Source organism: Melanostigma gelatinosum, assembly GCF_949748355.1.
Source record: "Melanostigma gelatinosum genome assembly, chromosome: 12".
Classification (NCBI taxonomy): Eukaryota; Metazoa; Chordata; class Actinopteri; order Perciformes; family Zoarcidae; genus Melanostigma; species Melanostigma gelatinosum.
In genome coordinates this window covers 12,417,723-12,440,201 of record NC_136645.1, presented here as the reverse complement: position 1 = coordinate 12,440,201, position 22,479 = coordinate 12,417,723, and the positions used below count along the sequence as shown (strand labels likewise).

General features: G+C 44.9%; 1 protein-coding gene across 1 annotated transcript; it reads right to left on the bottom strand.

The window, feature by feature from the left end:
• On the bottom strand, positions 1-21,237 carry LOC306785702 (uncharacterized protein; the record flags this gene model as incomplete). Its single annotated transcript, XM_079280157.1, has 4 exons — positions 1-262; positions 377-662; positions 19,566-19,683; positions 21,154-21,237. The coding sequence occupies 4 exons, from the start codon at positions 21,235-21,237 to the stop codon at positions 1-3; spliced, it is 750 nt and encodes a 249-aa protein (XP_079136283.1).
• Between the last annotated feature and the right edge of the window lie 1,242 nt (positions 21,238-22,479).

The following is a 22,479-nucleotide window of genomic DNA, read 5'->3' as shown; positions in this document are numbered from 1 at the left end:
TCAGTGGAGTATTCTGTGGAGGTATCTCTCTGAGTTGTTCTCTCCTCCTCTCCTCAGTCCTGAGCTGGTTCTGACTGGTCTCTCCGAAGTCCCTGCAGGGCCCTGGCTCTCAGTTAGTACCCCTGTGGCCGCTGTACCTCTTCCTGTTGTCCCTATGGAGGTGTGTCGGCGTGTCTCTGGACTGCTGTGTGCTCCTCCGGCCTCAGACACACTCTCCTCCCCGGGATCCTTCCCCTGGCTGCTTGGCGAGCTCTCTCCGATCCTGAACATAAATGTTGTTGAAAACAATATGGATGCCACATAATATTTAAAAAAGTCACGATGATGAATGATCTGAATGTATATGAAATCAGAATCACACCAGCAGTTTTGCTACCTGAGGTGATTGAAGGCTCGTAGCCAGTGTGAGCCCAACACCTCTCTCCCGTTGGCCCTTAGTCCTCTCCGGTGACTCCGGGTCCTCAGTCCTTTCAAAGCCTGAGCCAGTTCAGCCTCATCTCCGTGACCCCAGACCAGCTGGGCCCTCTGCTCCGCATCTTGATCCCCCGCTGACCTGAATAGTCTCTGTAGCTGCCACAGATTCACGTCGCTGAAAATGTTCGCAGAGCCAGCCTTCCTACTCCTCCTCTCAGCCAGCCGCCACAGCGAGGAGGGGCCCGCTCCTAATCATTGTCTTTAACAGCAAATACACACGTTTTATGTCACTCTCACACGGAGCCATCTAAAAATACATATTACAGGGAGGAACTGAGACAGAGCTCCAGTATTTATCCCACTATGACTACGTCCTCCTCAGTGAACTCATAGAAGGGAACCTCCAGCTTTAGAGGAGCAGGTCCCTTTCTTATCCTTCCTGAAGCATCGTAGTGGGAGCCATGGCACGGACAGTAGTAGCCTCCGAAGTCTCCGGCGTTGGCGATGGGCACACAACCCAGATGGGTGCACACACCGAGGACGATGATCCAGCGGGGGTTAATCACTCTATCCTTGTCATGCTGTGTGTGTTTGTGTGTGCAATCATAATTCCACATGTTTGGAACCCTTTTCCCCTGTAGGCGGTGCTGTCGGAGGCCTTCTGGGCTGCTGGCTGACCAGTGGACAGTTCAAAGTTCAAAGTAGCTTTTATTGTCAATTTCTTGCATGTCAGGACATATAAGGACTCGAAATAACGTTTCCCACTCTCCCACGGTGGAACATAAAGTGCAAGCACAACACATAAAACATAAAACACTTCCTAGGCTAAGTGAAGACAGATATCCTAGTTAAAACATATACTATACTACAATAAAACATTCAATACACATAAAAACGGGAAAAGTGGGCAATTAATATAATAAATAATTAATAATGTAAGGGCAGGTGGGCAATTGATATAATAATGATGGGAAATGGGTAATTAATATAATACTGTGTGTGTATGTGTGTGTGTGAAAAGTGGGCAATAAATATAATATAAATATAAATATGAATACATATTTACAGTACTTCTGTACTTTCAGCTTCAGCTTCCCGTCAGGCTGGAGGATATGATTGGGGGGAGTGAGGGGAGAGAGTTCAGTGTCCTGACAGCTTGGTGGGTGAAGCTGTTCTTTAGTCTGGTGGTGCGGCAGCGGAGGCTCCTGTACCTTCTTCCAGAGGGTAGGAGGCTGAACAGACTATGTGCAGGGTGACTGGTGTTGCTTGCAATTTGAATGGCTTTCCGGGTGAGGCGGATGATCTGTCCGGCTGTCTTTACAATGCGTTGGAGTGCATTCCTGCTGTGTTGGGTGCAGCTACCACCCCACACAGTGATGCAGCTGGATAGGATGCTTTCAATGGTGCCCCTGTAAAATGATTTCAGCACTGATGTGGGGGCTTTTACTCTCTTCAGCTTGCGAAGGAAGTAGAGGCGCCGCTGGGCTCTCTTTGCCAGTGATGCGCAGTTGGTGGCCCAGGAGAGGTCGTCAGTGATGTGCACCCCCAGGAATTTGGTGCTTTCTACTTGCTCCACAGCAGCACCATCGATGGTGAGTGGCAGGTGTACAGTGTGGCGTCTCCTGAAGTCAACAACAATCTCCTTAGTTTTGGTGACATTCAGCAGGAGATTGTTGTCGCTGCACCACGTGGTCAGAAGGTTGACCTCCTTCCTATAGTTGGTCTCATTGTTCTTGGTGATGAGACCAACCAGAGTGGTGTCGTCTGCGAACTTCACCATGTGATTGGTGCTGTATGTAGGTTCGCAGTCGTGAGTCAGCAGGGTGAAGAGCAGGGGGCTGAGCACACAGCCTTGTGGGGCCCCAGTGCTTAGGGTGATGCTGCGTGAGGTGTTGTTGCCGACACGTACTGCTTGTGGCCTCTCACTGAGGAAGTCCAGGACCCAATTGCACAGTGGGGTGTTGAACCCCAGCTGGTCCAGTTTGCAGATGAGTTGTTGTGGGATTATGGTATTAAATGCTGAGCTGAAGTCTATGAAAAGTATTCTTACATATGAGTCTGCTTTTTCTAGGTGGGTGAGGGCTGGGTGGAGAGCAGAGCAGATTGCGTCCTCTGTGGAACGTTTTGCTCTGTATGCAAACTGAGAGGGATCCATGGTGGGGGGGAGGATGGACTTGATGTGGGCCATGACTAGCCGTTCAAAACACTTCATAATGATGGGGGTCAGTGCCACGGGGCAATAGTCATTGAAGCAGGATGGAGCCGGTTTCTTGGGTACAGGTATGATGATGGAGGTTTTGAGGTGTGATGGGACAGCAGCTTGACTCAGAGAAGTGTTGAAGATAACAGTGAAGATATCTGTTAGCTCCTCTGCGCAGTCCCTTAGTGTGCGGCCTGGGATGTTGTCTGGGCCTGTTGCTTTTCGGGGATTGATGGTGGAGAGTGCTCTTTTCACACTTGCAGCAGACAGGCACAGGGCCTGGTCGTGGGGGGAGGGTGAGGTTTTCTGTGGGCTAGTGGTGTTTGTTGATTCAAACCGTGCGAAGAAGCTGTTGAGGTCGTTCAGCAGAGAGATGTTGTCATCACAGGTCTGTGAAGCAGGCTTGTAGTCCGTTATGGTCTGGATGCCCTGCCACAGGCTGCGTGTGTCTCTGCTGTCCTTGAAGTGGTTGATGCTTTTTTCAGAGTAGTCCTGTTTTGCTTTTCTAATGCCCCGGGACAGGTTGGCTCTCGCTGTTTTCAGGCCATTTCTATCTCCGGCATTGAAGGCTTTGTCTCTGGCCCGCAACAGCTGATGGACGGCCCCTGTCAGCCAAGGCTTCTTGTTAGCCCTAGTGGTGATGGTCTTTTTAGCAGTTACATCATCTGTGCATTTCCGGATGTAGGAAAGAACAGTGTCTGTGAGCTCCTCATTGTCTATGTTGTTATTGTACGTAGCTGCATGTTTGAACATGTCCCAGTCTGTTGTAGCGAGACAGTCCTTGAGAGCAGATCTTGATCCTTCCGGCCACACTGTGATCTCTTTTCGAACCGGTTTTTTCACTCTCAGTTCAAACCGCTGCCTCAGATCATAATGGAGCTCAGTCCTCAGCAGCAGCAGAATCTTTATGGTATCTTCTGGCCGTGCTGGGAGACATTCAGTGGACAGATTTGGCTCAGCTAACTGCTCTAGTGATGGCCAACGCCACCCTGAAGCAGCAGCTGACGGCGACCCTTCTCGGGTACATCTCCAAGGAGCTCCAGTCGCAGGTGCACTACGTGGATTTGTGTCTGTGGAAGAACTGGGATACTCTGACTCAGGGGCCCACATGCTCAGAAGGTCTTTTGAAAAGAATGTGAACTGTTTGTATGACGATGGAGAGACTCTTTGTCAAATATGAAATCACATGTTGTAAATTTGCACAGACGCCATCACAGTCTTGGTTACAGGTTACTGTGAAAACAGCTGAATACCTGGATTCATTTATTATTGGAAGTACACTCATCAGATGAAGGAATTATTTATTCATCAATGGCACTGTTAATCATATAAGAGACAAAGTGGTTCTGTTTGTGATAACGGTTTTATACAAAATGTATAAATACATTTGACACACCACATGAAACATCACACAGGGGAGGAACGATGGAGCTTTCATCCTATCTTTATCCAAGAGCGTGTTCTTTCAATTTGAGAGCATGGCTCATTGAGTCCATGCTCAGATTTGGTACTGTCTTTAGCTTGATCCACTAATTGAGTTTTTATTTTCTACTTCGTGTTGGTTTTCTAGAGGGGGCCGGGGACACGCTCACCTGGAAGAAAATGTTGTACATTTTAAAGTTAAATGCATCAGTCTGGTGCACTCTGAGACCAACATAGAACATGAACATAATTCATGCTGAAAGTAACGCAGTTTAAACTGACAAATGCAGGAAGGACAGCTGGCAAGAAATCACTAACTGTCATTCTGTAAATTAACCGATTTAGAATATCACTGCTTCATCTATAACGCGATAGATCTGACTATAATAACACGTGTATTCACGTCAATGTTTTACTTTGATGTATTCTTATTCTTTCAGCCGAGACCCCAGCGATGTGAAACTGACTTTTGGGCAAATCAATCAAAATATATATAAATATAATTCGAAGCAGTAAGGAAGTTTCCTTCCATAACTTAAAATCACCCACACCAAACATTAAAGTAGCCGGAGACTGTAAGACACGACTCAAGAAGCCGACACACGTCAGTGAATGTGTGATGAGAGAATATTTACACATTTATTTTCTATTTACTTGCTGAGGGAGCAGAGGGGCAGAAAACGGTCTGAAGGCAATTCATTGGTGATATTTTGTCTTCAATAAATAAATGTTGGAAAACAATCACTTGAGTCGTCTCGTTGCACGACCCACAACTGTTACATATGTACCAGATGGAAGGTCACTGAAGATAGGAGTAATGATATACTATTTTATTAGTTTAAGGGGCTTTTGTTACCCACCAAGTTGCAGCGGAACCGGATGTTCCTCGTAGAACCTGTCTGAATGGACTTTTATCTGTTCACCTTTTCTTCTGGATGGTTCTCCTCTGACTCATCTCCCGAGTCAAAACCACACCCATTAATGCATTGCTTGGTGAAATCCAGGCAACTGCCATTACATGTGAGGAGAACTGAGTCAGCACTATCACACTGGATTAGAATTCAGGGTGCACTTAACGGAAACACAGCATCGACTGTCCTGTACAATGGTTGGGAGTACTCGACATTCTCTGGTAAAAGCTTTGGATGGGACATCTTGGCAGGAAATTTGGAATAATGACAATAAGGGTAGAAATTACAACACAATTCAGACATCAGTCAGAGTGAGAAGTGATGGAAGTAAAAGTAGAAAAGAAGATGTTACTTTCAGATTCAGGTTCGGACATACAGGACTCAATGACACATTATACACATCATGAAAAAGACAGAGTGGGCTAAATGTGAGATATGCAACTGTAAAGAAACTGTAGAACATGAGCTGATAGAGTGGAGGAAGTTCAGGGTGGAAAGAGAAAGACTGAAGAACAGAGTGGTAGATACAGGAAGGGAGTGGAGCATCAAAGGACTGTTAGAGACAGGGGACAAACAAGTTCAGCTTAAAAGGGCTTTATTTAATATGTTGAATGGAACGGGTTAAAAGGCCAGAATATGACTGCAATATGAAGTTTATTTCTAATTGTTTCATTATATTTATAAATGACATTATTATTGTGTTTAAATGATAACTGTCATGAAGTCATGATGTTACACACTCCGGTCCAGTAGGTGGCGCCTTAAACATTGGTTTGTAGTCCGCCATTAAAGTGAAAGAAGAAGAATGAGAAGAAGACGAAGAAGAAGGAGGAGAGGAAGAAGAAGAGGACGAGGACTAATCTCGTGGTAGCCTATAAAGCTATTGAAGTTAGCTTAGCATGCTACCTGGAAACAGACGGACGGGGACGGAAGTGACCAACACAGCGCTAGTCAGAGTTTAATGAGAGTAAACGGTGTTTTTAACGGAGTTCGTCTGGAGGACAACTTTCTGTGGTTTAGTGAAAATGTCTAAAGTAGAAATGTTGAGATCTTTAATCAACCAGCGACTAACTGCGGCTGATGAAGACATATTTGGTCTGTTTGAAAGAACGATAGCAGAGTACGAGGAGGAACTCTCTCGTTCAAAAGAGGCGAATAAGCGACAACGGGAACTTCTGGACGCTGTTCTCAACCCGGAAATCCGGATACAAAGAGCACGTAGGTTCACTTTATTTAACACTGTTCATGCTCCGGCTGATAACTTGTAATGTAGTTTGGAGTGAGACTCTGTTGCAATTCGTCATTTTCTTCTTCTCCTGATTGAATACCTGCAAACGTGTCGCTTTTCGGCGAAATAAGCAGTTTTGACTCAAAATATATCATCCACGTGAGTGTAACGTTAGATCCGTAGAGTTTTTATTTGTTTGGGGGGGGGGTCAACTGGCCAGCCAGCGTTTATCAGATTTGAGTGAGACAAGGAGAACATGTGATGTCGTGATCTTCGCAATAAAACATTTGATGCGACACGTGTCGAGTCCTGACCAATCAGCGTTAAGATGTCTACACCGTCTTCATTTCCCTCCGTTAAAGTTTAAGTTCCGTTACCGTTCAGACTTGTTGGGTTAAGTTAACGTCCACTGCATGCGGAACTTTGTCAACAGCTAACGCTCATCATTATCAAGATTTAGGAGGAAAAAGCGTAACGTGATGAAACATGAATCACCCTCCGTGTTCCGGTTCAGTCCACGCGGTCACTCGTTAACGTTAAACCGGAACACCGGCGGTTCTGGTTTTTTTTGTTTAACTCAAAGTAGAATGAGGCGATTTCGTGGTGATAATAACTTAAAACATGAGGCCCAGATACTGATGAGATGATGAGGTCAGAGAGCTTCAGGAAGAGGATGTTGTGTGTGTAGCGCAGCTTGACGCAGGGCTGAGATGTGAGTGGAGCTGGGCCTGGATAAAGGTGGAGGTCTAAACAGATGTGAAGAGAGAGCAGTACAGCTTCCCGCTGTCAGTGTTTTAAATGCATTGATAAGGCAGGGTATGCTAACTGCAGCCTCTGCTCCAATGAGACGAAGTACAGCAACAAGGGCTCACGTGCCCTCTCATCACACTGTTCACTGTAATGACCACAGCCAGTGTACTTCCGGTCCCAACTGTCCCACGTGCAGTTGCTCCCAAAGGCCCTGAAGTAATGAGAGAGAGCGTTAAGGAGCCTGAACCTTCATGATTTCAATCATCGAACCGGATTGAATGCATATTAATTGTAAATAGAAGATAGGCCACAATTCTAACGGCTTTACAGTAACAGTGGAAGTTAATATTAAGCCATACAGTAACAGGGTTAAATGAAAACGAATCACTTCATTTTGTATAGGCGATGGTTCTCGCTACTGTAGAAATATGCTTGCTGTATTTACAGGCATTAAATGTATACATATTGTGAGGAATTTAAGTTTTAAAGCGCTCCTAGCGATGGATATAATGTGTTACAATATGTTTACTTTTAGAAGGTTTAAACTAAAGGGAGAGTTACTGAATTTGTTGAGCACTGTGAGAGAAACCAGAGAATTTATGACACCGCCATGAAGTCAGAGAGAGGGGGATGTTGCTGAAGAGTTTCTGAGCACAGCCTTCAAGAAGGGGGGTGAATTGGTGAAGGAAGTGGCCGACTGAAGTCCGACGGGTTCAGCCAATCACTGAGCTGATCGATGGGCTAAGGAATGTGTAATATGAGACATTTCAGAGACTTTGGAGGGACAAAGAAACTGAATCCCCGGAGATAATCAGACCTCATCTGGACCATGAGGCGGACACACCAGTCTGTCGTGTGGTGTGGATGGGGCCTCTATTTCATGAAATATTACTGCTGATAGTGTAATTCAGTTTGTAACTGCATTTTATTTTGTTAGTATATTAAATTCCTTTTGATTTAAACTTCAACCAGCTGATTCGGCCCTGCTTAATGATGGAAGAAAGAGAGCAGGGCGGGGGGGAGCTGCCTCTTCTCCTCTGCATGCTTCTTCTCCTCTGGAACAAGGAGGGGGGCTTTTTCCTTTACCTTTTGTTTGAGACATTTTGAACATAACAGTATTGTGTGTGTGTGCTCATTTGCAATAGTGTTGCGTGTGTCATAGAGCAAAGGTTTGAATCTCCGGGTGAGGCACTCACGCGCTCCCCGTACAAAGAGGGAGCTCTGACACGCAGGTGGTAGCTTAAAACGTATAACTAGTTGTGTTGTGAATCGGGTTAGTCGGTGGGATATTGTGTAGCAACCTGCAGGAACAGCACCTTCCCCATCCCTGAGACTCCAGGACTCCCACACACAATGTGGCCCAACCCTGGCTTGTGTGTGGGTGAAGATAATGCGTCCCTGTGCTGGACAAGTTCAAATAAAGTATAAAGATACAGGGCTCACAAAACACTGAGAGGAGAGGTGCGTATACGGAGCCCTGACTTTGTGTCTGTTGCTAGGGCTACTTAATCAATTCTTGTATTTTGTGAAACCATAGATCTGTTTTTTATGCTTTGATGCTTGACTTAATAAATTGTTAATACTTGTAGATCGTCTACCGTCTCCCCCCCACCTCTTTCACCGCTTATGAGTTTGCAGGTATGCTGATTTGTTCTCTCAGCTTCTAGATGACAGGAAATATTTCAACTTAAAGTACAAGTTTGCTCTCTTTGATAACACCACATGGATTTGGCAGCTTAAAATGGTTCATGTGTTCATGGTCACATAAGTTGATTACATTATTGTATTATCTGGTTCTAGTGATACTCTGGAAGTGTATGTCCAGGAGACTCTTTGCTCAATTCTAAAATGTCTTTGTAACCCCTCTGTGTGTGTTTACTGTTTTCCTGCAGATGTCCAGCAGCTGTTGTTGGTTAAAGAAGAGGTTCCCTCTGAGCAGCAGGAGTGGAGCTCCAGTCTGGACCAGGAGGACCCAGAGCCCTCACACATTAAAGAAGAACAGGAGGAACTCTGCACCAGTCAGGAAGGAGAGCAGCTTCAAGGTCTGGAGGAGGCTGATGTCAAGTTCTCATTGACTCCTGTGAAGAGTGAAGATGAAGAAGAGGAAGCTCAGTCCTCACAGCTTCATCAAAGACAAACTAAACAGATGGGAACAGAAGCTGATGGAGAAGACTGTGGAGGACCAGAACCAGACAGGAACTTGGATCCAGATAGACATCCAGAACCAGATACTGATGAGAAGACTGGAGAGTCTTCTGACACTGATGAGGGTGGTGATGGGAAGAAGACCAGAGAACCTCAGTCAGGTTTAAACTATGTGAAACCTGATGAAGTCCATGTCAGTGATTCAAGATGTAGCGCTGGTGAAAAACATTTTAGATGCTCCGAGTGTGAGAAAACATTTGGCCAGAGTGGAACTCTGAACAGACACATGAGAACCCACACAGAAAAACCTTTCAGCTGCTCAGTCTGTAAGAAATCTTTTAACCAGAGTTCAACTTTACAGAACCACATGAGAACCCACACAGGAGAAAAACCTTTCAGCTGCTCAGTCTGTAAGAAATCTTTTAACCATCGTTCACATTTACAGATACACATGAGAACCCACACAGGAGAAAAGCCTTTCAGCTGCTCAGTCTGTAAGAAATCTTTTAACCATCATTCAAATTTACAGAAACACATGAGAACCCACACAGGAGAAAAACCTTTCAGCTGCTCAGTCTGTAAGAAATCTTTTAACGATCGTTCAACTTTACAGAGACACATGAGAACCCACACAGGAGAACAACCTTTCAGCTGCTCAGTCTGTAAGAAATCTTTTAACCAGCGTTCACATTTACAGAGCCACATGAGAACCCACACAGGAGAACAACCTTTCAGCTGCTCAGTCTGTAAGAAATCTTTTAACCAGCGTTCAGATTTACAGAGACACATGAGAACCCACACAGGAGAACAACCTTTCAGCTGCTCAGTCTGTAAGAAATCTTTTAACCAGCGTTCACATTTACAGAGCCACATGAGAACCCACACAGGAGAAAAGCCTTTCAGCTGCTCAGTCTGTAAGAAATCTTTTAACAATCGTTCACATTTACAAAGCCACATGAGAACCCACACAGGAAAGAAACCTTTCAGCTGCTCAGTTTGCTGTGATAGATTTGTGTGCAACAGAGATCTGAAGGTACACATGAATACCCACACAGGAAACAATCCCCTTTAGCTGTTCTGGTTGCAGTAAAGTTTCCGTTTGTGATAAAAGCTTTCAGCACGAGTCACCTCTGAAGTTACACATGATTAACCGCGGTTCAACTCCACTGATTTCAATTCAAAAAGTTATTCACTGAATGAGTGCCAACTGTACAGTTTGAAATAGTTTTGATAGTGTGTAATGATAAAAATGTTTTTACATGTCCTCATCATATTTTCTGTGAGATATGTTGCTGTTAGAAAGTTCATTTGTCTGGATGTCTGAACACATTGACCTATTTGTTCTCGTACAAAGGTCACTTTTCTATCTTAGTCGGGACAAACAACCGACGTGTTCTTTCTGCAATCAACTGCTTCTTGTTAGACTAAACATTTCTGCCTTAGTCTCCTGTGTGTTATCTGCTCCTCTGTGCCGGCCGGTATAAATACCTTGTTTTGATTCTGCGTCTCTGGAGCATATTCACAGTTCACTGCAATACGTGGTTGTGTTCTCTGTTTGCAAACATTAAATTGACTTTTTGAAACTTTGATCATTCATCAAGACTCTGTTTTTATGTTAAACACTTTGGATAAAACTAATTTCACTCCTGAACTTTTGAAGGAAATATTCCACAACAGGTGTCACGGATCACAAACCTCACGGTTCGGATCACGGTTCAGGAGTCACGGTTTGGATCAACAAAGAAAAGGGGAGGAGCCAAATATAACTTTGCTTTCCATTTATTAATTAAAGAACTTCAAGAACACTTAAAGCAAAGAACTTTGGGCTATAGTCTTACATGAAAACAAAAATATTGAAGATGTCCAATTTGAAACAAAATTAAATCAACAAATAAAAATAATACATTCAAGAATTCTGTTAAGTTGCAAGTGCAACATGAGGTATGTTGATATCCTCGTCCTTTCATCAATACTGAAAGAAAGAAACAGCCAGTGAGCTAGCTTCCACTGTTTACACTGAACTGAACTGCTCAGCAACAACTTGGGTCTGTGTTTACTTCCTGTCAGGTTATGTCATTCAAATACACAACAATGTTTACCATTACTGTGACATTACTTTCAAAAAGATGAGAATATCTCCATTGTCTGGGGAGAGGGTCGACCTTTCTGTGGTGACTGGAATATTATTGGGCCTGTCTAGCTTCACTCTGACACTTCTGTCAGCACCTGAACCAGGTGTGTGTCTGTGTGACGCTCAGAGGGGGCGTGTCTACAGCGCATGAACCAGGTGTGTGTCTGTGTGATGCTCACAGAGGGGGCGTGTCTACAGCGCCTGAACCAGGTGTGTGTCTGTGTGATGCTCACAGAGGGGGCGTGTCTACAGCATTGTAACCAGATTTAGAAATCCTTTGTTTTCTACACCGGAGTGTCCCCGTCGCTGACATGCCCGATGTTTTGCCGTTGTCGCGTGTCTCTCTCTTTAAATAACGCCTACATACCGTAACGGTTTCGTCCACCACCCTCATCCGTCATTATATCTTACAGGGAAGACAAAATGTTTCCAAACTTGCGACTTAAATGACGCCGCGGCTTCTGACGTTCCTCCGCTCGCCATGACTTCACTGTTAAATGCTTCTAACCTGCTCCGTTCACGTGAACACACTACTGCTTTATATCTGTTCACTGACACTCTGCATTGATATTCGGGGACTTGTTACTTGAAAAGGAACAGCAACAGTCGAACTTTACACACTATGATGATTACACTGTAAAAAAAAAAATAGAAATACTGGATTGATCCGCGGTTCACGAGTGATCCGAACCGTGAGGGGTGATCCGAACCGTGAGGGGTGATCCGAACGGATCACGGATCGATCCGTGATCCGTGACACCACTAGTTTTGATGATTATATTGATGATTGATTTGATGGTAATGTGGAGGGAAAAGTCCTTCCTAGGTGCGTGTGGCAGGCCAGCACACGTGGTACTGATAGCTCTTCAGCAACACGGCACTAAAAACATTACCGAAACTGGTTTACCGTCAGAAAGGATTTTAATCCTGCTGTTGCAATTACAGTTATGCAATGGTGTACATTAATCTTTGAAATATTAAACAATTAACCCCCCCCTTGGAAAAAACTCTCCCAGTCCCAGGACAACACGACTTCCCAGGACCTCTAACTAACAGGAAAGACAAAAAACTCTTGACTGGATCCCTCCCTTATTCATTCGCGACTCCTCCCCTTTCACCTATCTCAATTTTTATTGGCTGCCTACTCTGTCTCCTCATTAAACGCCTGTCTACACATCTTGCTCTACCTGCAACAAACACATTCAATGATTGTCAGTTATTGTTTAATCCCATCTATAATAATCCTTCAAAATGAAAGTTAAACTTCGGCAACTTGGCAGAAGTTTCATGCTTCTGCATGTTTATGTTTATCTAAATTATGCATTCCCAAACCCCTTATGATTATGACTAATTATGAACCTTAATTATGAATTATTAAACACTATTATATCTACTAATCACCCCTGTTTTGCTCAAATTTCTTACAATTCCCCCCTAACCCACAGTTCACTGTGAGTTAGTTACTCGAATGTAGTAAGTTACTCAAATGTACTTAAATGTTGTTAGTTACACAAATATCGTTAGTTACTCAAATGTCCCTGGAGACCTCCCCCCTACTCAATCCAGGAAGAGGCTCCCTATCTATCTAAACAGAGGCAAACAATTCATGCATACAGATAACATTTCAAGTATTTCTGTTCAGTCCGTTTCAAAATTGAGTCCGTAAAAAGAAGACAAAAAAGAAAATTTAATCCGTAAAAAAGGGAAAAATTGAGTCCGTAAAAGGAAGATAAAAAAGGAAAATTTAAAAAGGGAAAGATAGAATCCGTAACAAAGGAAAAGATCGACTGCGTTGAAAATCACTGCCTTCCATGTCTTGGGGCTGGCAGGATCAGGATACAGCCTGTAGGCTAGAGAACACATACTGAGAAGCCTTGACTGTTCTTTTACACCTGTCAAAATTACATTTCTTAATCTTTACACCCTAAAATCCCATTATAACCCATTAAACAAAAATAAAATCTCAAATTACTCATCCAGAACAATCAGTCTATTTCCCTAATTTCCAATATCTCACCGGATGTGTTAGAAGTCCATCTGAGCCTTTATCAGGTCCTTCAGGATCTCCGAGAGGATGGTCAGGAACCGCTTGTGAAGTTCCGCTATGGCACCGCTGGTGGCCTCATCTAGACTGTGGCCATCAGAAGCTCCAATTCTCCCTCATCCTCGACACATAACTGGTTGCCCTGGACTGGTATCTGGCTCATCGTTGAAGCAATAAACCCCTGTAGAAGTCCACGGATGCAAGGGAACCCACATCCACAGACGACTAGGAGGCCTACGATGACAACACACAGAGTAATTACGATTGACAAAAATGTATGTTTCCACTTGCCAAACATACTCTCCAACCAGTCGGTGAATGGATCAGCGGCACCAGAGTTCTCCGCTAGCTCTTGGCTGAGTGCTGTCAGTCCCTCCAGAGCCCTGGTCACCGATCCATCAGGAGCTGTGTTATTTGGAATGAAAGTACAGCAAGCAGTCCCAAACATCTGACAAACGCCACCTTTCTCTGCTAATATCATATCTAATGCCATTCTGTTCTGCAAGGTCATTAAACTAGTCTTCGCCAGCTGTGCATGCAGTCCTGATATGGCATCTCTGGTGAAGTTTACAAAACGCTGTTGGTTATAGTAAATGTAGTTGATCCAATCGACATTTTTATTAATCGTTACCCACCAGAAAAATGCAGATTCAAAACCGGCAGCTATCTGATTTCTGGCTTTGAATTCATCCGGCACCCCCCTTGGCACTCCTATGCCATCTATGTATACTTGGTCATCGAAGGCTCCCTTCGGCCTACCAGCATCTCTTTTGGATCTTCTGTTAGCATGTGGGTGTGGAGAGATGAGTTCTTTATATGTTACATCATTGACAGGCAAGATATAGAATGGTAATATAAGTTGCACCAATGCACATCTGCCTGTCCAATCTTTAGGCAGGATTGGATATATGGTTCCTCCTCCACACCACCACCATAAATCAGCTCTGGGTGCTGTCTGTCTTAACACACTGTTATATAGATAGTCGCTAGCATTGTGACTGTTGCTACAATTTGCTTCAATAATACTGCCTACATTGGGCCCCATAGCTGTATCTGAGACTATACAATCAAATGGACCCTCTGAAACCTTGAACAGAGGTGGGGTATTATATTCTACAGGTGGGTAATCCCAGTGCAGCCCCTGACAAGTGTGATAGAGGGGCAAAGTGTCATCAGTAAACAGAGTTAAAACTAAATTCAGGGCTTAGGGGTCTAAATCTTGAAGGAACTGGTGTTGCTAGGGGTCTAGGCCCTGAACACACAATGCAATCTGTACTTCTCTGACTTGAAGCCGTATATTGTACCCACCGGAGCCATAAATTCCCATCTGCCATCGCAGTTTCCACCCCCGGTACCTCATTCTCTGCATCAGTCGTATGTCGAACCTGGTCATCCATGATCTTTTTGGCAGGCTTAACAATGATCCTAATAAGCCCTTGTGGAGCAGGACTATCAGTAGTTGCCTTTCCCTGTACTACGTAAAGTCCTCCGTCAGTCAATTTTGGGTCTGTTAAGGTAAGTCTTAAAGGATTACATCTACCCACCCCTTTCCTACACATGTGATAAGAAGCTGGGGCATTTAACATCTTTAGTCGGTCTTTAAGACCTGGGTTGGGGTCTTTTCCTAAACCCTCGCCACCTGTGTTCATCGTTGCCCATCCCCAATCTTCACAATCACAGTTATGATACGATAACAGCTTACCATACTTATTTGTGGCGGGCCCACACTCGTCAGTTATGATGCACAAGGTCTTGGACATCCACCCGTAGATGTGTTCATACCTGGGACAGGAAACGACTTCACAGAAGTCGAACTGGACCGTTGATGTTGTACCTTCTTTGAACGTAAGAGTGAGAGTTACATTTTCATAGGTGAGTGTCGTCGGAGAAGCCTCTCTACGTGGTCTGAGATCGGTTTGATTAGTTACTGAAGCTAAATTTCGAATCCTGATGTAGTCATGCATGTGTTCTGGCTCCTGTCTGTGGTTAATTCCCCATACTAAGAGGGAAACTACTGAAATCAGGAAGAAAGTAATTACAGACTTCCATAACCTACTGAAGCTAGAGTCTCCCAATGGAAGGCCTCGCTTAAACTGTGGGGGAAACGTCATTGTCAGTACTGTCTAAACCCTCTTTTGAGGTGTCTTTAACTTCAAATTTTGCCTGTCTGATGTTCAATCCTGTCTCTGCGAGTGTCTCACTCGTTACCTTCGCTGCTGCACAGTGTGTGAGGTGGTGCCAAGTAGCTCCAGTTTTACCTTTCACCTTTACTGCATGTGAGGTTGCCAATACTACCTCCCATGGACCGGTCCACCTTGGTTCACTCCACTTGCGTTTGTGGACTTTTATCCACACCAGACTGCCTGGTGACACGACAGGAGGCGGCTTCCTTTCGTCAGCTGCTGCTTCTGCGTTTGTCACCTGAGAAAACAAAACTCGGCTCATGTTAGTTAGCGCTCTTGTGTATTCCTCAATTTCTAAAGTTAGCAAGTCTAGGCTAGGTCCATGACTACTGGTCCGTGGTGGGCCAGACATAGGCCTCCCTGTGAGTAGCTCATGTGGTGTTAAGTGTGTACTATTGTGTTCTGTATTTCTCATGGACATTAGTGCCAAAGGCAAGGCGTCTGGCCATTTGATAGATGTGGTGTGACAGATTTTAGCAATTTTCCTTTTTAAAGTTTGATTAGCTCTCTCCACTATTCCCTGAGATACTGGATGATAAACTGATCCAAACCTATGTTGGATTCCTAGACACTTTTCTACTGCTGCTAAGTGTACATTAGTAAAATGAGAGCCATTGTCTGAATGTATAACTCTCGGGAGACCATATCTCGGAACAAGTTCATTCCTGAGCCACTTTACCACTGTTGCACCATCTTCATTTCGGCAAGGTATTGCTTCAACCCATCGGGAAAACCGATCTATCATTACCAACATGTATCGCAACCCTCTCACTCTGTTGTCTGCTCCCATGTCTGTATAATCAATACAAATTTCCTGGAAAGGAGCTCGTGGTACAGGATAGCTCCCCATTGGGCACTTATACACTGGTTTGTTATTATACCCATTACAAGTTGCACAGTTTGTTACAAAGTTTTCTACCATCTCTTTAGAATATGGATGCCACCAATGTTTCTCCAACGCTGCACATGTTCGCTTTTTCGACTCGTGAGATGGACCATGTGCTTCAATCATTAGTAAGTGTACCAGCTCGGCAGGAGCAACCATTCGTCCATCATGGGACCTCCACAATCCTTCCCTGCAGGATGCTCCATGAGCTAACCACTGTGAATGCTCATATGCACCAGCTTTTTTCTGCAACAAAACAAGGTCACTTTCATCGGGGGCTTGCTGTGGCTCGTTTACACTTATTACCAACATTTGTGTGTCATTACCAATGTACCCTCCAGCTCTCTTAGCTGCAAGGTCAGCTGCGTTGTTACCCCTTGCTTCTTGATCGTCCTCCCTCGAGTGACCCCTGCACTTTATCACAGAAATTTGTGCTGGCAGCATTACAGCATCCAATAGATTCTTCAGCGCCTCATGGTGTTTGACTGGGGCTCCTGAACTCGTCAAAAACCCTCTTCTCAGCCATTGCGGTCCATCCAAGTGTACTGCACCATGAGCGTATGCAGAATCCGTGTAGATGTTTACTCTTCTGTCCTTGGCCAAAGTAAGGGCTCGAGTTAGCCCTATCACTTCTGCCAGTTGAGCTGAAGCAGGTTGAGGAATGATTGCTGCTTCTGCCTCCACCAATGTCCCATCAGGTAGTTGCTCCACTACCGCGTATGAAGCCACATTACCTGTTGGTCCTCGGTAACAACAGCCGTCACAAAAGAGTGTCATCTCTGCATCTGGATCTTTTTCTCCTTCCAAGTCTGATCTTAACTTGGTCTCCTTTCCAGCCATTTCTGCACAGTCGTGGGTGCCTTCATCATTTGGCAATCCAGTTGCCATATTTACTCCCTGTGAGGTGAAGGATAAGTGGGGCTGTGTCAATGTGTCTGATACCCTAGCTCCTCTTGTAGCTGTTAGAGTAAAGGCTTGAGTCTCTAGATAGGCGACTACACCATGCTGTGTGTGTATTTTCAATGGGTGGCACATAACTATATATGCTGTCTTTTGGACAGCCCTGACTATTGCTGCCAAATGTCTGGTGCAACCTACCTGTCCTAGCTCTATGGGGTCTAGTTTAGAACTATGGTAAGTCAAAACTGCTCTTCCCTCTCTCCTCATCTGATATAAGACTGCGTTTACTACCCCCTGCTTTTCCCCTATATCTAAATGGAAGTCAGATCCATAATCTGGGACTGCTAATGCGGCTGCCTGAGTCAGACACTGCTTGGTCTTGATGAATGCTTCCTCTCCTTCAATTGTCCAGATCAATTCTGCCTTCAGGTTTCGGTTACCCACTTTAGTCAGCATGTCACGCAGAGGCTGAGTGAGGTTGACATAGTCTGGCACATAGCTTCGGCTGTAACCAGTCAATCCCAGAAATCCAAGCATTTCTTGGACAATTTTGGGTTTGGGGTAGGTCAATGCCGCTGATTTCTGTTCAGGTGAAATCTTTTTCTTGTTTCCTGAGAGTACTCTTCCCAGGAATGTCACCTGTCTTCTCCCAATTTGAGTCTTCTGTTTTTTGATCTTGTAGCCGCGCTCTGCTACTCTCCTTAGCACAGCTCCAGTTGCTGCCAGGCAACTTTCTGCTGATGGCGCTGCCAACAGTAGATCGTCAACATACTGTATTAGGGTCACTCCTTCTGGCAGTTTCAAATTCTTCAAATCGTCTTTCAATGCTGCATTGAATATGCCGGGGCTGTCTTTGAACCCTTGAGGCATTCGGTTGTAAGTATATCTGTGTCCCTGAAATGTGAATGCAAACATCTCTTGACTGGCAGGATCAAGTGGCAGACAAAAGAATGCGTTTGCCAGATCCAGTACTGTGAAATACTGGTGTTGTGGGCTTATGTTCTGTAGTGCCACATATGGGTTGGGCACTGCAATTCCTTTCGTCTTTGTGGCTTGATTTACTTCTCTTAAATCATGTACCATCCTCCAACCTTTTCCTCCAGCTTTGGGAACTGGCAATATGGGCGTGTTCCAATGAGATTCTGCTGATCTCAACACTCCTGCTTCAAGCAGGCCATGAATGGTGGCTGTTATCCCTTCCACAGCTTCTTTGCGAAGACGATATTGTGGTTTCCACACCGATGGCTGTCCAGATTTCTTTTCTATGGTTACCAAATGGTGTGGAGTGCAGCCGACATCATAGTCGCCTTTTGCCCACAGATGTTCTGGCATTTCATTCAACAAGTCTTCTGCTGCGGGGTGGTCAGTCAACTCACGGCCGTGATGTCTTTCCAATTCCTGCCTCTCCGATACTCCATTCTCCCTGCTGCAATGTGCTATTTTCCAGATTGTCTTGTCTGGACTGTGATGAAGTAGCGGTGAGGCAGTGGAACACCAGTCTGTTATTTCCTGGGCTCTCTTCATCATCGGTCCTAGTGAGCGGGCCTCCTGCCCTGCTGCTATGGCTAACGTGACATGGGGTTCACTCTCATGGTGCAGTTCATACCATTGTGCTTGAGTTTCAGTGAGTTCACAGTGTGCTGCAACTCCTTCTGCACCCACAAAGATGTCTGTGATCCTGATCATCTCTTGCACTCCTTCTCGTTCTTCCTCCCATGCGTCAGCATATTCTTCGTCAGGTGTCCTCAAGTAATTATAGGTGCAATGGAATGGGTCAATAGGGGAACCATATGCTCCCTGGCTGTTGATCCATGGCTTCCAGTCTTGGTATGTTTTGTTGACACACGGCTGTTCTCTCTCTCCTGCCACCAGCCTGGTCCAAAACACTTCAGTCTTTTCTTCTGCTTGTTCAGAATTTGTCATGAAGAGAATTCTTCCCCCATGTGTCTGCCATGGAGTCAGTGGTTGACCTTTGAATGTAATTCTAAGTCCGTCTGCTGAACATTGTATTTCAGCTCCAACCTTTGTCATCAAATCTCTTCCCATTAAGTTGACAGGGCATTTGGGAGAGTACAGGAATTGATGAAGCAAACATTGTCTTCCTAGTGTAGTTTCCAATGGTGTTGTGAATCTCTGCACCTCTGTTTTTCCCGAATATCCAACCGTTCTCATCGTTTTATCCGAGAGTGGGGGTGTTTTCCCATTTAGGTTTCATAAGCATGAGGCTGCGGCACCAGAGTCAACCATCATCTCTGTGTCAACTCCGGCAACGCTACAGGTCACCATTGGTTCTGTCTGAGCCCTGTAAACCACCCATGCTTCTGGATCTTCTGGGCCTCCTCAGTACTCACTCTGTTGGTGAGCCTCCTCCCATTGTCCTTGTGACCTCATGGGCATCTGTTGGCGGTGAGGTCCCATGATGGGAGGTGCAGGTGGTCCTGGCGGACCTGGTCTTGGGTACTGCTGCCGCTGGGGTGAGAATGGAGCCTGTCGTGGTGACGCACTGATCTGCATTCCTCCTCCCATTTGCCTTGGGCAGTCTCGGGCCCAATGGCCCCATCTGCCACAGGTGTAGCATTCACCAAACCTGTCAGGGTTTTCTCTGTTTCCTGGTTGGCTATATCCGCCTGCTTGGTAAGCTCTGCCTCTTCCATATTCTCTGCCTCTGTTGGATGCACGTGCACGTCCTCTGCCTCTATAGGGCGGAGGCTGGTAGTACTCCACCATGGGGGCTGGCTCTGCTGGAGTTGGTGGCTGCTGGGCTTCTGCTGCTATCATCTGTTTCTTGTCCTGAAGTTTTCTATTGAGTTCTCTGTCAGCCTCTTTTATTTGAAGTTTCAACAGTCGCTGCGTCATTCTCTTTATGTCATCTTCTCCACTTGTCTCCTCCGCTAGATGCCTTTGGGTGTAGTGAGTAAGGTGTTCTCTCCACATGGCATCAGTCATGTTACTCAATCCCACTACTCCACGCAGTGCTGTTCGTACTGTTGGGGGCAGGCCCTGCTGTACAGTGTGCCGCCATACAACAGTGGTGGCCTCATCGCTGTCATGTCTCCCTCCTGTGGCCATAAACCACTCTACTTCAGCTCTTTTCAGATACTGATGTGTCTCTTCCTCTGATTTTATCTTCAGTCCAGAAAGAGAGTTCATATTGGGTTTTGTGGCCCAGATGCCCCTCATTGCTGACCAGAAAACTCCTCGGAAGTTGTCAAATGAGGTTTCATCCCCCCTATTGGTCGTTCCTGTACTTACTTCCAAAATATTCAGTTGGGCTGTTCCTTCTGTTCGGATTATCATGGCACGGATGTCTCCCAATGCCAATTTATCAGCTGCTGTGAGTTTTTCAAAGACACGAATCCACGGATTGGCTCCACCGGCCAGCGGTGGCAACGCCTTTTCCAGTGCGTCCATGTCTCGATGTCCCCATGGCACAAACTCAGCTTGTCCGTTGGATTTTACCAGCAGGGGGTACTGTTGGGTATGGGCTAATGGTGTCATCTCACCTCTTACAGGATAGATATGATCTCCATAACGCTCTGGTTGTCTCCTGTTCCTTCTGGATCGTCTGGCAGGTGAGCGACCTCCATCTTCTCCTTCTACTCTCTTTCTTCTGTCCTCATCAGTGTCTTCATCGCCACTGGTGATTGCTGTCCGTCTGTTCTCAGGGGTGAGGAACAAGTAACCTTTTGCTTTATACTCACCCATCCTCAGATTCCCTTCCTTTTCCTCTTCACTTTTTTCCCGTCTTCCTTTCTTGTCTGATGTCAATTCTTGATGGTTTCTAAACCACTCTTGTTCCCAGATAAGTTGTTTGTCATGACGTTGTTCCCGGGGCAACATCTCTGGAGCTTGGATATCACCGAAGGGCCCTGAGGTCTCTCCTTCAGCTCTGCCCCCCTTTGCCCCTTGCTGGTCATGGCAACTCTCTGGAGTACTTACCGTCACTCCTGTACTGTCAGTCTGTGAGCTGATGTCTTCAAGCTCGTTCCCAGACCTGCTTCCCTCTTCACTCTCCTCTTCCATATCCAATGTTCCCCCTTTGACTCTGTAGACAGGTGCTTGGATCGAGGGATAGATTGTTCTCTTCACTTTCACATATGGCGGGGGAGGTGAGGAAAGCCCAGTCTGTCCATGTGCTTCTGTCAGCACTGACGGGTATACTGCTGTGTTGCCAGGGGTGTCAGGTCTGGTAGTGGTGGTGGATTTGAAGCCAGTCTCCTTCAGGACCTCAGGTAGTCCTACTGCATCTGGAAGGGTGTTCGGGTCGACCGCTTTCCAGTACGTGAGCAGACGCTTGGTATCTGCACACCTCTTTTCTTCCATATTGCGGGCCCTGCTCCTACCTAATTTGTTCAGGCGACTGGCTCCCACATGATCTGCAACAGCGTTGTTCCTAGCCTTCGCAGCTTCTCTCCACACTTTGCATCTGTGTTCAGCCGTGGGTGCCGTCACCGTTGGAAACCACCCGTTCCTCTGCCACTTCTTCAGATATTTTCTCATCCTCTCCCATTCCTTTCCCCTCTCTTTGGGCACCGTTTGGTCCTCCATCCTTTCTCTGGCTCTGCCCAACATTTCCTGAGCAGTTAAGACGGCCATTCTATCTCCTAGGTGAGCTCAACGTTCACACACCCGTCGTAGCACCGTCCGCGTCAAAGTCGATTCTTCGGAACTGTGTAAATTAGTAAATGTACCAAAATTAGTCAAGACGGGATACGTGAAGAAATTTTGAACCAAAATTGAACCTAGAACTCTCAAACAAATGCAACACCTAAATCAGAATCAAAATCAGATCCTAATTCGAATTCAAAAGGTTTAAAATCAAAATTACGCTTAAATTAAAAAATCAATAATTAATCAAAAAATCAATAATTAATCAATAAAAAATCAATTAAGATTAAGATTCCAAATCAAATGTAAAATCGAAATTAAAATGAAATTAAAAGTTAATAATTAATCAATTACTAAAAGCAATAAAAAATCAATTAAGATTACGATTCCAAATCAAAGTTAAATGGTTTAAAATCGAAATTAAAATTAACTAAAACTAATCAATTTACAAAAAGCAATTAAAAAATTATCAATATCAAAATCCAAATAGCTCAAAATCAGAATTAGAATTAAATAAAAAATGAATAATTAATCAATTAAAAAAGCAATTAAGAATTATCAATATCAAAATCTAAATTCAATAACTGTATTCAAAACATTCAAACAGCAAAGCCAATGTAAGTCAAACCACAATTACAATCCACACTGCAATCATTG